The sequence below is a fragment of the Chenopodium album genome, chromosome 6, assembly GCF_948465745.1.
Source record: "Chenopodium album chromosome 6, dcCheAlbu1.1, whole genome shotgun sequence".
Lineage (NCBI taxonomy): Eukaryota > Viridiplantae > Streptophyta > Magnoliopsida > Caryophyllales > Amaranthaceae > Chenopodium > Chenopodium album.
Window position 1 is genome coordinate 14,157,273 of NC_137839.1, and position 12,672 is coordinate 14,169,944.

The window sequence follows — 12,672 nt, forward strand, 5'->3', positions numbered from 1 at the left end:
CATCCGCACCACCGAGCCGCGCTCCTCTCTCCTCGAACCACCACCGCGCACGTCACCCTCCTCTCTCCTTCTCTCTCAACTCCTCGACCCTAATCTCCACCGTCGTTCTTAGCTTCATGCTCAGATTTTCGACCAGTTGAACCATATTCGTGCAGATTTTCATTGGAAAAATCAATGAAAAGAAGTTTTGTGTACTTAATCTCAATCTAATTGAACCAAAATTGATGATTTTACAATTAAAATGAAACTGAGGGAAAAATTAAGGTTTTCTATTGTTTTGAACCAAATTCATTGATTTTAAAACAAAAACAACAATTAACAACTTAATTTTACAATTTGAATCCAATGAAACAAAAGCCCTAAACTAATTTGTCGAAATTTCAATTCAAATTCAAATTAAATTCCTCCATTGCATTCTAACACTTTCTTTGGTGGTGCACTAGGTGGTGGTGGGGCTGTGATGGGTGATGGTAGGGATCGCTGATGGGGTTCGGCTCGCTAGTGGGTTCGATTCGCCGGTGGGTTCGACTCGCAGGTGGCCTGGGGTGTGTCGGTGGGTGGTGGGTGGAGGGTCGTGGGTCGTGAGGGTTGAGTTTTGGTGGTGAAACATATAAACTAACGGCAATAGTTAACAGCAATTTAACGGTAGAGTTACATCGTAGACACTAAATGTACCTTGGGGGTACAACGTAGAATTTTGATAATAGGTGGACACAGCTTGGAAAAGTCAATACCTCAAGGGCACTATATAGAAAAACGCAAAAAAAAAAAAAAAAAAAAAAAAAAAAAAAAAAAAAAAAAAAAAAAAAAACTCAAAATCGATTGAAGAAACCAAATTCTGGAAAAACTATAATACAAAAAATGCCGATCTAAATTAATGGTCTATTCTCATTGACTGAACTGAGTTGAACTGTACTGAACTGAGTTGAACTGTACTGAACTGAACTTATTTGAACTGAACTAAACTTATTTGAACTGAACTGAAATGAATATTTTATAAAAAAAGGAAATTAGGAACTGGACTGTACTGAACTTATTCGAGCTGAATTAAACTAAACTTATTAGAGTTGAACTGAACTAAATTGAAAATAATCGTATGAGAATAGGCCCTAAGATATAATAAATTAAGCTTGAAATAAATTCTACAAGTTACTAAATGAAGAAGAAGAACAAGGACCTCAACGACTACGCCTTTGACATTGAAAGTATTAATAAATCGAAAAATTATGAATAAAAAAGGAAGGAAAAAAAAAGAGAGAGAGACAAGGGGTTTAGCTAGGGATGTCAGTGGGGCGGGTCAAGTAGGAGACCCGCCCCATCCCCGCCCCATTGGGGCGGGGATGGGTCTCGGTTTGGCGGGTGGTGGGGCGGGGATGGGGATAAAAATCATACCCGCCATGGGTGATGGGGCGGGGGTGGATTTTAAGTTGTACCCGCCCCATCCCCGCCCCGCCCCACCCGCCCCACTTCGTACCCGCCCCATCCCCACCTCATACCCACATCTATATATCTTTTAAAGCAAAATTACATACTTTTATTCTATTTATTTATAAAATAATTACATGAAATACAATATTAATTATAATACTTTGTACGACATTTATATTATAACACAAAAATGTGTATATAATGTTTTATTTTATAATTCGTATTAATTATGTAAGATTGTGTATTTGATATACGGATATTAGGTGGATCTTGGGTGGGGATTAGGCGGGTTTTTGGTGGGGATTAAGTGGGGATGGATATCCAAGTGGGGGGTGGGGCGGGGATGGTTTTGGAGTTGTACCCGGTGGAGCGGGGATGGGGATGAATATTGGACCCGCCGCGGGGATGGGGATGAAAATATTAGGTGGGGATGGGGATGGGAAGGCCAACATCCGCCCCGCCCCGCCCCATTGACATCCCTAGGTTTAGCAAGAAGAGAGAGAGAGAGAGAAAGATAGAAAAACATTAACCAAGGCTTAACTCACCTTGGGTTAATTGTTGTTATTTATCACCAAAAAGTAAATGTTAGGTCATTAAAAATGAAAAAAAAATAATAATTAGAGGTCCTTAACGGTAAAGAATGTAAAAAGTGAGATCCTTCCTTTATGCTTAACTAATACAAAGTAGTCCGAAGAAAGTACATTATTTTATTCCACATGCATTACAAAATTGGGTAATATAAGTATTTTTTAATGTTCCAGTATATTTTACCCTAATTCATCAAAGACCGAATTTTAATGCCCATTAGGCAAAAATTATCACTCACTAGTAAACTGAACACAATTCGTATGCAAATGGAAGCTAATTTTGCTAATTGAAGTCAACAACATAGCAATGATAGCATATTTTTTCGAAATATTAAACTATCTACCAACATATGAACATATCAAGCCCTAAGAAATCGACATAAAGGAAGCTCAATAGTTCCAAGACGGTCTCAAAACATCTGCTACTCAAAAAAAGAAATACTACACAATCAGGCTAAGCCAAATATATCCAACTATCTGCCATGTACACTGCCGGAAAACTGTATGAGCTCCAAATACCAGGCTTCATCGTCGGCCAGTGCTGCCAACTCTGGGCTTCCCTTTCACCTCAGACTCCTACAATATTGAAAGGAGAATTATAACTACAGAAATTTACAGAAGGTAAAGCCTCAAAATTGTGAACTCGGACAGAAACATTTTAATAGGTGATTAGACTAAACCATACCTGTGGTAAGTGTAAATATATGTAAGACTTGGCTGTTGCTGGGTTATGGTTCTCAGCACCTTTACTCCAGTCGTAACATGACTACAATAGAAATCAAAGAGACTCAGTAAATACTACTAATTGTAGAAGAAGATGAACGCAAACTAAAAAATTTGACATGAATTGGAATTTTGAGACTCTGTAAACATATTAAGGACATACCGAGTATGCAAATATAGATCCATCACTGTTGAATGCACTACAAGTTATTGGTTGACTGCATCTTGACATTGCCTAAAAATGCATAGTGCTATTAATGACCAGCAATATATGGGAGTAAAACAACATCCAAAACAATGACCAAGCGCACAATATTCCTAGATACCTTCAGTCTCTGTTTACTGTCTTTGTCCCAGAAATTAAAACCACCATCAGATCCTGCAGTTGCAAAGGTGCCGTGTACCTGGATAGAGAGAGAGAGAGAGAGAGAGAGAGAGAGAGAGAGAGAAGGTGGAAGATTAGCTTAAAAGTTAACTAAATCTTTAATGTTAAAGCCCTACAGCTTATAGCCATTTACCAACAAGTTGAGAACAGAAAGGCAATGGGTTTATTTAAAAAGTAAGGCAGTTATGTTTTGCATAAATTACAGGAAATCAAAGATGCAACTTACAGGGTGGAAGTTCAAAGAGTTGACAGAATAAATCTCATTGCCCTCTCTGTGACATTTGAAAGTGAAGTTCTTGGATTGTTGTGCATCATCAAGGTGATGAACTCCTACTCGTCCCTCAATTGATCCAACCTGGACATTTAGACGATAAAATTCAACAGATATCAGAATAGCATGTATAGCATTGAAAAGACAGAAGAAAGCCCAATCACAAGAAAAAAGGTATTATAAGTAAAATGATGAGAATCACAAAACTTCAGTCCGGAACAAGAAATGAGTAACAGAAAAAAGAAAAGGTTTTTAATAATCAAACAGAAGCAGAACCTTCAGTGATTGAATTCTGATAGCTAAAGGAAGATATGACAACTAACAAGCCTATAGACACAAAAATGAAGTAAATCCTTCAATTTGGACAAATGATAGAAGCAGAAAAGCTAAACTTCGCTTCACTAAACATTCCTCAAACAGCAATCTTTTGTGAAATACAACACAGTGAGGTACATATTTTTATAATTTATTATGCTTGATAGCGTTGACATTCATAAATGAGACCACATTCATAAATGAAGTCCAGTGGGAATGGCTTTGTCAAACATGAACTTGGATAGAAAGCACTTGACCCATAAGCTTTTCCAAAATTAGAGTGCCAAATTTTAGTAACATTGAGAACATTCTTTTTTTCATTTCAAAAGTTTGTCTACATTTAGAAATTAAAGGGCTAAAACATTCCGTAGGTGAAGATGCGAAAAAGGTGAGTCTCTTATCTTAAGAGCTACGACTTCTCAGCAGCACGTAATTTATAATTTTCCCAATTAAGATAAGCATCTATCTTGGTATCAAGCATTTTGCTGCTTAGCATAATTAACTCTGCTTCAGACAAGAAATAAGCATTAAATATCAAATGGAGGATCATAAAGTTTAATAGATTTGCCAATTACTATAATCTGTAGGCATACTTCAAGTTTATTGTAATCAAAACTACCTAGTACCCACAGGAGACAAGGTTGTATCATTCTCTCTAAAAGAAAATAAGTGGAGTAAATTCTTACCAGGAATCCTTGTTTATCAGGAAAAGCAGCAAGACACCTTGTCTGGTATTTCAGTGGTGACATTATCCTTTTGAATTCAGCCTGTCAGTGGAAGATACAGATGACTGTAAAATTAAACTGATTGCAGCAAGTAATTGATACACAAGCATCTCAAATTAATAGAGTTGAGCAACTGCAACAAATCAATGGATTGAACAAGTGAAACTAAGCTTTTAAAGGAATTAATTTAATATAGTTCCAGTTTGGCCCCAAACAAAAAACCCAAAAGTCTACCAAAATAGAAACGGTAGTGTAAACTGCATAAATAGTTAGCCACCACTGCATAAAGAAGAAATGGTAACACCCTGGCAGCCTTGCTTGAACATTGTTTTCATCCACCAAACTGAGATCCATTTACCATCAATCAGGAAGAGCAAATAATATGAACCAGGATATCAAATAATATTTTTACATTATAGTGAGTGATTTATGATTGTTTTAAAGCTTCTGCAACTGAAGTTTTCCAATTGCAGAATCGAAAATCCCTTTCTCTCGATGTTATGGAAACGAGGAGCGTAAATGTGGCACAAACAGAAATCCATTATAAAGTCAATTAAATTTATTCCTTTGTTCTCAAGAAAGAGGGATCTTGAAGAAACACAATTAAATAAAAATTGTATGTAGTACCACACACATGTTCACTAAGTAAACTCACTAACTCAAGGTCAACTTTCATACACAGGGACTAACGATATTTCTAAAATCTAACCACTAAATAAAGAAAATAGTGAGTGAACTGATGTTTGATGGAGTATTTATAAAGTGAAACAAAGATTGTAAAGAACAGAAATGGAAGTCTCAAAAAACAAGTCACCTGAGGGTTCTGCAAATTGAACACTACGAGATTTCTATCCGCTGTTCCAACAACCAAAAGAGGATGACGTGCTGTTAAAGAATAGCAGCGCTCTGGGAGTTGTTGGGTATGGACAGGAGTTTGTTGCCTTAAGTCCCAGTACCTGAAAATAAATTGCTCAGTTGATAATCTTAAAATAATTGCAATGAAACAGAAGATACTCTTCTATTATCATCTTTCAGTTTGCAATGTGATCAGTCATGAGGTAGTTGAAAACAGAGTTTCCATTCAGCAATTTAACTAGTGTCAAAGCTACAAGTTCAAAGGTGAAAACACAAACATTACATTGAAGTCTTAGCTTTGTCAAGCTCAAAGAAAACTATGTCCATCAATGAAGTCGTTTCTCCATTTAGCTATGACTAATTCATGCACTCTAGATATAATCCCTGCTTGATGAAATAACTCGTGCAAATGGATTATGCATGCGAAGTTAATCCATGTCAAAGCAAAGGTAACAAGTTTAAAAGTCTGGATATCAGCAATAAAGCACCAGTAAGTACTTCTTTTTCCTTAGAGTACATAAAAGAGAGAAAAAGAGCAAACACATTCAGTTCTCACCTAAGCGTTTTATCCCAGCTCCCAGTAACCAAAACATTCATCTCAGGAATCCAGGCCATCTCTCTAATTGGAGCATCATGCATAGCCACAGTAATTGGTTGCCCACCAGACAGCAAAGGCCACATCTTCACCTGTTTGTCACAGCCTCCTGAGAAGACAGTTGTTCCATCATCCTTCCAAGCCGAGCACAATACCTACAACATTGTTCATTGGTAAATGGTTTATTGAAATCCCATGCACAAAGGCAATTAACACTCTAACAGACATTACTATCTTAATCCATGTTTAAGTTTGTAGAATTAATGAATTATTACCGGCTGATCATGAGATATGGCAGCCTTTGGTGTACTATTGACATTTGCTCCGCTTTGCATTATCTCCCAACAACGCACCTACAAATCATATAAAAGATCAATTGCAGGAAAACATATTAGCGACAACTTCAAGTCAAAATGCTCTGTTATACTTTGTGTATGTAACAACGCATCCAAGACGAGATGGCTAATAAATAGTCAAATACTTAACAAGCCAATTTTGCAACATTTTTCAATTAAAACATGTTAAGATATATACTTTCTCACATATTACTAACTCCCTTCAACAAAGGGGCCATCTCAAACCCAAATGTTCTTTTCATTTTCACTTTGTTATCATGTTTTAGTCACGGCATATCTTCCACCCTCGATTGTGGAAAGCATGGAAATTAAACCGTTGTTGATCTAGCTTTCTAGGTGCCAAGCCAAGCAATTTAGTCACAAACTAGTTACTGATCTAATATACTATGTAAGTTAAGCTACACTCAATATATGTTAATCTAACAAACTAGGAAAAAAAATGCTTGTAGGGTATACTATGTAATGAAATTCATTATCAGTAGCTATCGTTTATTTATTATTTTTTTTTGGTGCAAAAGAGGGGCTAAGCCCCAGCTAACGGCATTGTTAATATTATGCACAACGTTTTTAAGTAATCAATCAAAGCCTTAATTGGTTAATCCTATAAGTGCGGTCGGCTCATTCCAACCTTATTAAGTGATAATACACTTAATAGAGTAGTTAAAGCTTGGTATAACAAGACAAATTATAAACAAGCTAACTAAGCTTGCAAAACCAACAACCAATGTTCACAAATTAATACTAAATTAACCTTGTCCATAATCGCAATCGAGTGTGTGCAAACACAGCAACCCAATAAAAGAATGCAACACTACTGTAAAGAAGAAATGAAGCACACCACAAAATCATAGAACAATTATACAGCAATAATGGGAAAATGTAACAAAAAAAAATTAAAGAAGACCAACCTGATTATCCCATGAAGTAACTATAAGATGATTGGCCTTGGGACTGAAATTAAGGCTAGAAATTGAATCAGCTGGTGGTTGAGGCACCTGGGAGTTCATAAATTAACCCAAATTTTCATCATCAATTCATTATTTATTTGCTTGTATTTTCATAGACAATCAATAAAATAATCTACATTAGGGTTTATACCTTAAATTAAAAAATCAATAAAATAAAATTGAAAACTTACCTCATATGATTTGTTGGGATTTGGGTTTTGACCCAAATTCGTAAGAGATGTAAAATTCGACATTAGAACTGAAAATAAAACCAATAAAACATAATATTAAGAGGGGTTTATCAAAATTAATCAAATCAAACAAAAACATCAAAAAAAATTAAGGAAAAAAGCTAATCACCCAAATATAATACTTCGTATCAACAATTTTATGAAGAGAAAACAAAAGGAGTAGAAGAATAATTGAAAATCATGCAGAAAAGAGAGTTGGGGGTATTAAAATGGAAAGAGATTGCAATGTAAGCGTTAGATGAACGCAGTTGAGAGTGAGTTCGTAAAAAAAACGCAGTTGAGTGTTAAAGAAACTGACTAACCTAGCCGCTTGATTCACCCCTCTTTTTGGCTCTTCCCCTCAAAACTCTGGCTTTCTTTGGTAACGAGGGCTTAATGAATATTGAAAACAGCATTTCTTGTTGAGACCAAGTTGGTCTCAAGTAAGGGTAAGAAGATAATTTCACCTAAAAGCTAGAAACGCAGAGTATGTGGGCCCCTTGTCTTTAGAAAAAGTTTTGAATTTTAAATTGTAAAAAGTGGAAAGAAAAAGCATTTTGAGGGTCTGCTACTATGGAGTGAGAAATTGAGAGAGGGTTTTTATTTGTACGCGAAAAGACGAAGAAGGAGACGAAGAGATTCTCAAGAAATTCCGAAGAATTCAAGGTGAAGAGTATGATCCAACGGTTTGTGGTTCGATTCGGTGGGGTTTTCGCGGTACCGGAAGTAGGATTTTCGAACGAATTTTGGTAAGTCTGTTGTATTTTTTGTATTTTTTATAGTTAGGGTTTATAATGATGAATTAGGGTGTTTTGTTGGTTAATTAAAAAATTAGTGTTTTGCATGTGTAAATTGTTGAAATTTGATGATTTATAGCCGTGAATTTCTGGAATGGAGTATTTGTAAATTGTTTTCTGGAATGAATAGGAATGGAGTATAGGTAGGGTCTCTGTTTTTGCTCATTTGGCTATTTTTAATTGTCTTTTGGTGCTTAAGACTTTTTAACAAGTCTTCTATTGTTATGTTAGTTACCTTGTTGTGGAAATCAATTTCTTATTTGTTTGACCTGTTGTGTCATGCCTAGACCTGGCAATTCTGACCCGACCCGATTGACCCGACCCGAATAACCCGACCCGTAACCTGAAGTTGACCCGAAATCATTGACCCGAAAATGACCCGAACTCGAACTAACCCGACCCGACCTGAACCCGACCCGAAATGGAGTTGACCCGAACATGACCCGATGACCCGAAGTGACCCGACTCGAATGACCTGACCCGAAATTGACCCGAAATCCGAACTTGACCCGACCCGAAATGACCCGAAACCCGAAGTGGCCCGACCCAATTTTAACCCGAATTGATTGACCCCAATCAACCCGACCCGAATTGACCCGAATAATAAGAGAATAGGATGAAATGGTTAATTACTTCTTTTAAGGCTTCTTTATTTTCTAAGTAATGGGTACTCACGATTTTTTTTTTTTTAATGATTTTACTTTATTTTCCAACTATTTTTTTTAAGTGAATTTATATTGGTGACCCAACACAAACTTGACCCGAATAGACCCGACCCGAGTTGACTCGACCGAAATTGACCCGAAAATTGATCCTAAATATTGACCCGACCCGAAAAGACTCGACCCGAATTGACCCGACCCGAACTTAACCCGACCCGAACTTGACCTGACCCGAACTTGACCCGAAGTGCTGACCTGAATTTGACCCGAAACCCGAGTCGACTCGAGTCGACCCGACTCGACCCGAACATTTGTTGACCCGAACTTGACCCGACCTGAATTGACTCGACCCGAACCCGACCCGAATGACCTGTTTGCCAGGTCTAGTCATGCCAGGGATTTTAAATGTCTGAAATCTGCCATTGGGCTTTGAGTGTTCAGGAAAGTGAAGTTTGTAGAGTCGAATTAGTGTATGGAATTTCTGGAATGAATTTTTGTAATACCCCGTATTTTCATACGTATTTTATAATTAATTAATTAAAAATTATTTTATAAAAAGGGTATTTTAGTAAATTCATTATTTGGGGCCAAAATAATATTTGAATTTTGGCGCCAAATATAAGTATTTAATCATTTGAATAATTAATTATTTTCGGATTTCTAAATTAATAATATAGGTTCAATTATCTTTTTAAGGTCGGTCCATATTTTACTAACTATTTCAAGATAAATATTTAATATACATTATGTATTTAACTAATTTTGATATTATCTACAATATTTATTTATTCAATTATTTTATTATTATTGATTGTTATCACTTTAGTTTGTTTTAAATTAACCTCTAATTTTCTTCTTCATTATCTCACTTTGTTCCTATCTTTCTTCTCCCAACCATATGTATATCCATTTAAATTTTCTTATCTTTTAACCCAACTATTAATCTAGACTTAATTTGATTCAAGTACCTTAACAACCCCAAAAACTTATCACATTTTCTAGTAATCATATCACACCTTAAACTTTATCTTTTCTACACCCTCAACACTATAAATAGACCCTTAATTCTTCCCACTTATTCACACCAATTCTCTACTTTTCTTCTCCTCTTTTTACACAAATCATCCCGTTTATCTTTGAAGCCAATTTTCGGGCACTTTTGGTCAGTTTTGGGGTATTGACGTTTCACAGAAAATTGTTCCTCTCAAAAAATTCTTGAGGTTAGGCTCAAGAATCACCCAATTCGGAGTTATATCAAAGGAGTTATAGCCTCTGAAAGTTCTGCCTATTCTTTCCAACGCAAATCCAATTCTTCTCTTTTCCTTGGTTTCCTATCTTTTCTTATTCTCTTCTCTTATTCAATTATTATTATTATTATTATTATTATTATTATTATTATTATTATTATTATTATTATTATTATTATTATTATTATTATTATTATTATTATTATCGGGATTTATAAATAATTATTATGAGTAGTTTTAATTATATAAAATCATATTTTTAATAATATTTATGTTGAAAGGTTCATGTACATATAGTTGGGAGGTTTTAATTTAATTATTTGTGAACCTTATATTGATTAATGTTATATTTATTTGTAGGGTGTGTTCAATCAAGGTTCTTGAGGTTCTTTTTGTGTGGTTTTTCTAGCAAGGATCAAGGTACGTTTGGGTGGCTAGACACCTTTGAAAGTAATTGGTTTGAGTAACATGTTTTACATGATTTGATTGGTGATTAAATTAAATTGATTTTGAAATAAATTATGTTTGAAGGTATTTATTTTAATAAAAGTATTTGAATGATTGATTTTTAAATCATGTTTTGAATGGTTTGGATTACTTATCGTGTTTAAATAATATTGGGAACTATTGGATATTAAAAGGATTTGTTGAACCATTGAATTATTATTATTGTAAATGCTTTATAAGCATGTTAGTAATCCCACTATGCGGATTTGGTTTATTGATAAGGCCTTGGACTTTGAATGACCGGGTCTTTCCTCAAGAATAGCCTTGTAATATAAGGAGACTAGCTTGGGGGGTGTGCACACTTGGGAGAGAAATCGGATTAAAAGGAATTGGTTCTTAATAAAGGAATTGGTTTTATTAACTATTATTTTGAATATTGAATGATTGAAATCGGTTTTGGAATAATGAGTTTTGAATTTATTGGATTAATTATTGGAATTTGCTTCACCTAGTTTAGGAATGTTGGTTTTGTCTTTATTTTTGAGCACTCATAACAATGTTACTATTTTTATAAGTATTAATAAAAGAAAGTTGAGTTTCCGCTGCAAGTTTTGTTGTTGAGTTAAGTATTTTGAGTAGCCTTGCGTAATCACGCGGCGGTAATACGCCCAAGTCTATCTCTACGGTATAATTATACGTATTATACTAGTATTTCCGTTAAACATGGGCACGGGCCGTGCCCGTGCCGCCGCGGGCCGTGCCTGGCCGTGCCGGGGTGGCGGCCGTGCCGTGCCGTGCCGTGCCGGCTCCGCGGCGGGCCGTGCCGTGCCGTGCCTGAAATTGGCACACCCCAGCCCACGGCACGGCACGGCCCACGTGCCTAGCGGGCCGTGCCGTGCCGGGCCGCGGGCCAAACCGTGCCGACCTTAATTTATTTTTTATTTTTTTTTTTTAAAAAAAAAAAATAAATGTTAAAAAAAAACGAATTAAAAACAAAAATGCATATAATAAAAAAAAAAAATACTAGTGCGATAATCCGAAAACACAAAAAATTGAAGAATAACTTATTTTATTATATGACGGTAGCCGGTACGACCGTACGAATGTACGATAATTCAATAATACAAAATTACAAAATAAGTAATGATAATTAAAAATCGTACAACAGTGTATGAATATTGAATAACTTCATTTATTATACGGAATACGAAGTTCGATAATACAAAAAGAATACAATAGTGTATAATGTAAATATGTAATCATGTAATTATTATTGGTCGTCTTCGTCTTCGCCTTCGTCTTCGCCTTCGTCTTCATCTTCGTCTTCGTCTCCTAGAGGTTCAAGTTCATCCGCCAATTGAGTGGATTGAGAACTAAAAGAAGTCGACGTTCCTTCATCGTCGTCGTTTTGTGCATAAGTACGATCTTGAGAACGAGTTTCGGCATCCAACCAATCCTTGAAGCAAACACACATTTCAAGTGTTTCGGGTTTTAGTCTTGTTCTTCTATCGTCTAGAACTCTTCCCGACGCACTAAAAGCTCTTTCGGAAGCAACGGAGGAGACTTGGATAGCAAAAATATCACGAGCCATTGCCGACAAAATTGGATGTTTCACGGCTTGTGATTTCCACCAATCGAGGATGTCGAGGCCAAACTTCTCTTCATCGTCCATGCCTTTCATGAAGTCGTAACTTAAGTACATTTGCAACTCCGAAACATCGCTTTGAGTTCTCCTAGATGATGATGATTCTGTACCTGAATACTTAGACATCAAGTTAGCAGCTTGTGCAAATAAACCTTTGGCCCGTTTACTTACATTTTTGGATGTTTGAGAAGGGGCAAATCGAGACACGGTTCCATATTTACTTTCATAAACATTATATAAATTAAAAAACTCATCCGTCACCTTATTCTTAAAAGTTTCAACATCATCTTCAAAATTCATGTTACTATAATAAATATCAATTAATAAAAAGGTGCCATCATATTTTTGTCTAGGATCTAAAATGGAAGCAAAAATATAAATCTTAGGAATATCGGTGTAATATTTACGCCATTTATCCTCCATGGATGGAAGATATCCACGATAAACATGTTCTGAT

The 12,672-nt window shown here is 35.8% G+C and overlaps 1 protein-coding gene across 2 annotated transcripts; it reads right to left on the reverse strand.

The window, feature by feature from the left end:
* Positions 1-2,275: 2,275 nt before the first annotated feature.
* LOC145634633 (protein RAE1-like) lies at positions 2,276-7,822 on the reverse strand. 2 transcript variants are annotated; one of them, XM_081686040.1, is made up of 12 exons: positions 7,741-7,822; positions 7,379-7,446; positions 7,149-7,235; positions 6,160-6,237; positions 5,846-6,039; positions 5,249-5,390; positions 4,396-4,476; positions 3,350-3,478; positions 3,065-3,142; positions 2,902-2,973; positions 2,701-2,781; positions 2,276-2,591 (listed from the first exon to the last, which is right to left on the reverse strand). In XM_081686040.1, the coding sequence occupies exons 2-12, from the start codon at positions 7,439-7,441 to the stop codon at positions 2,541-2,543; spliced, it is 1,056 nt and encodes a 351-aa protein (XP_081542166.1). In that variant the 5' UTR covers positions 7,442-7,446; positions 7,741-7,822; the 3' UTR covers positions 2,276-2,540. The 2 variants fall into 2 exon arrangements, with proteins under 2 accessions (XP_081542166.1, XP_081542167.1); XM_081686041.1 differs by lacking the exon at positions 7,741-7,822 and adding an exon at positions 7,548-7,713.
* Positions 7,823-12,672: the final 4,850 nt, after the last annotated feature.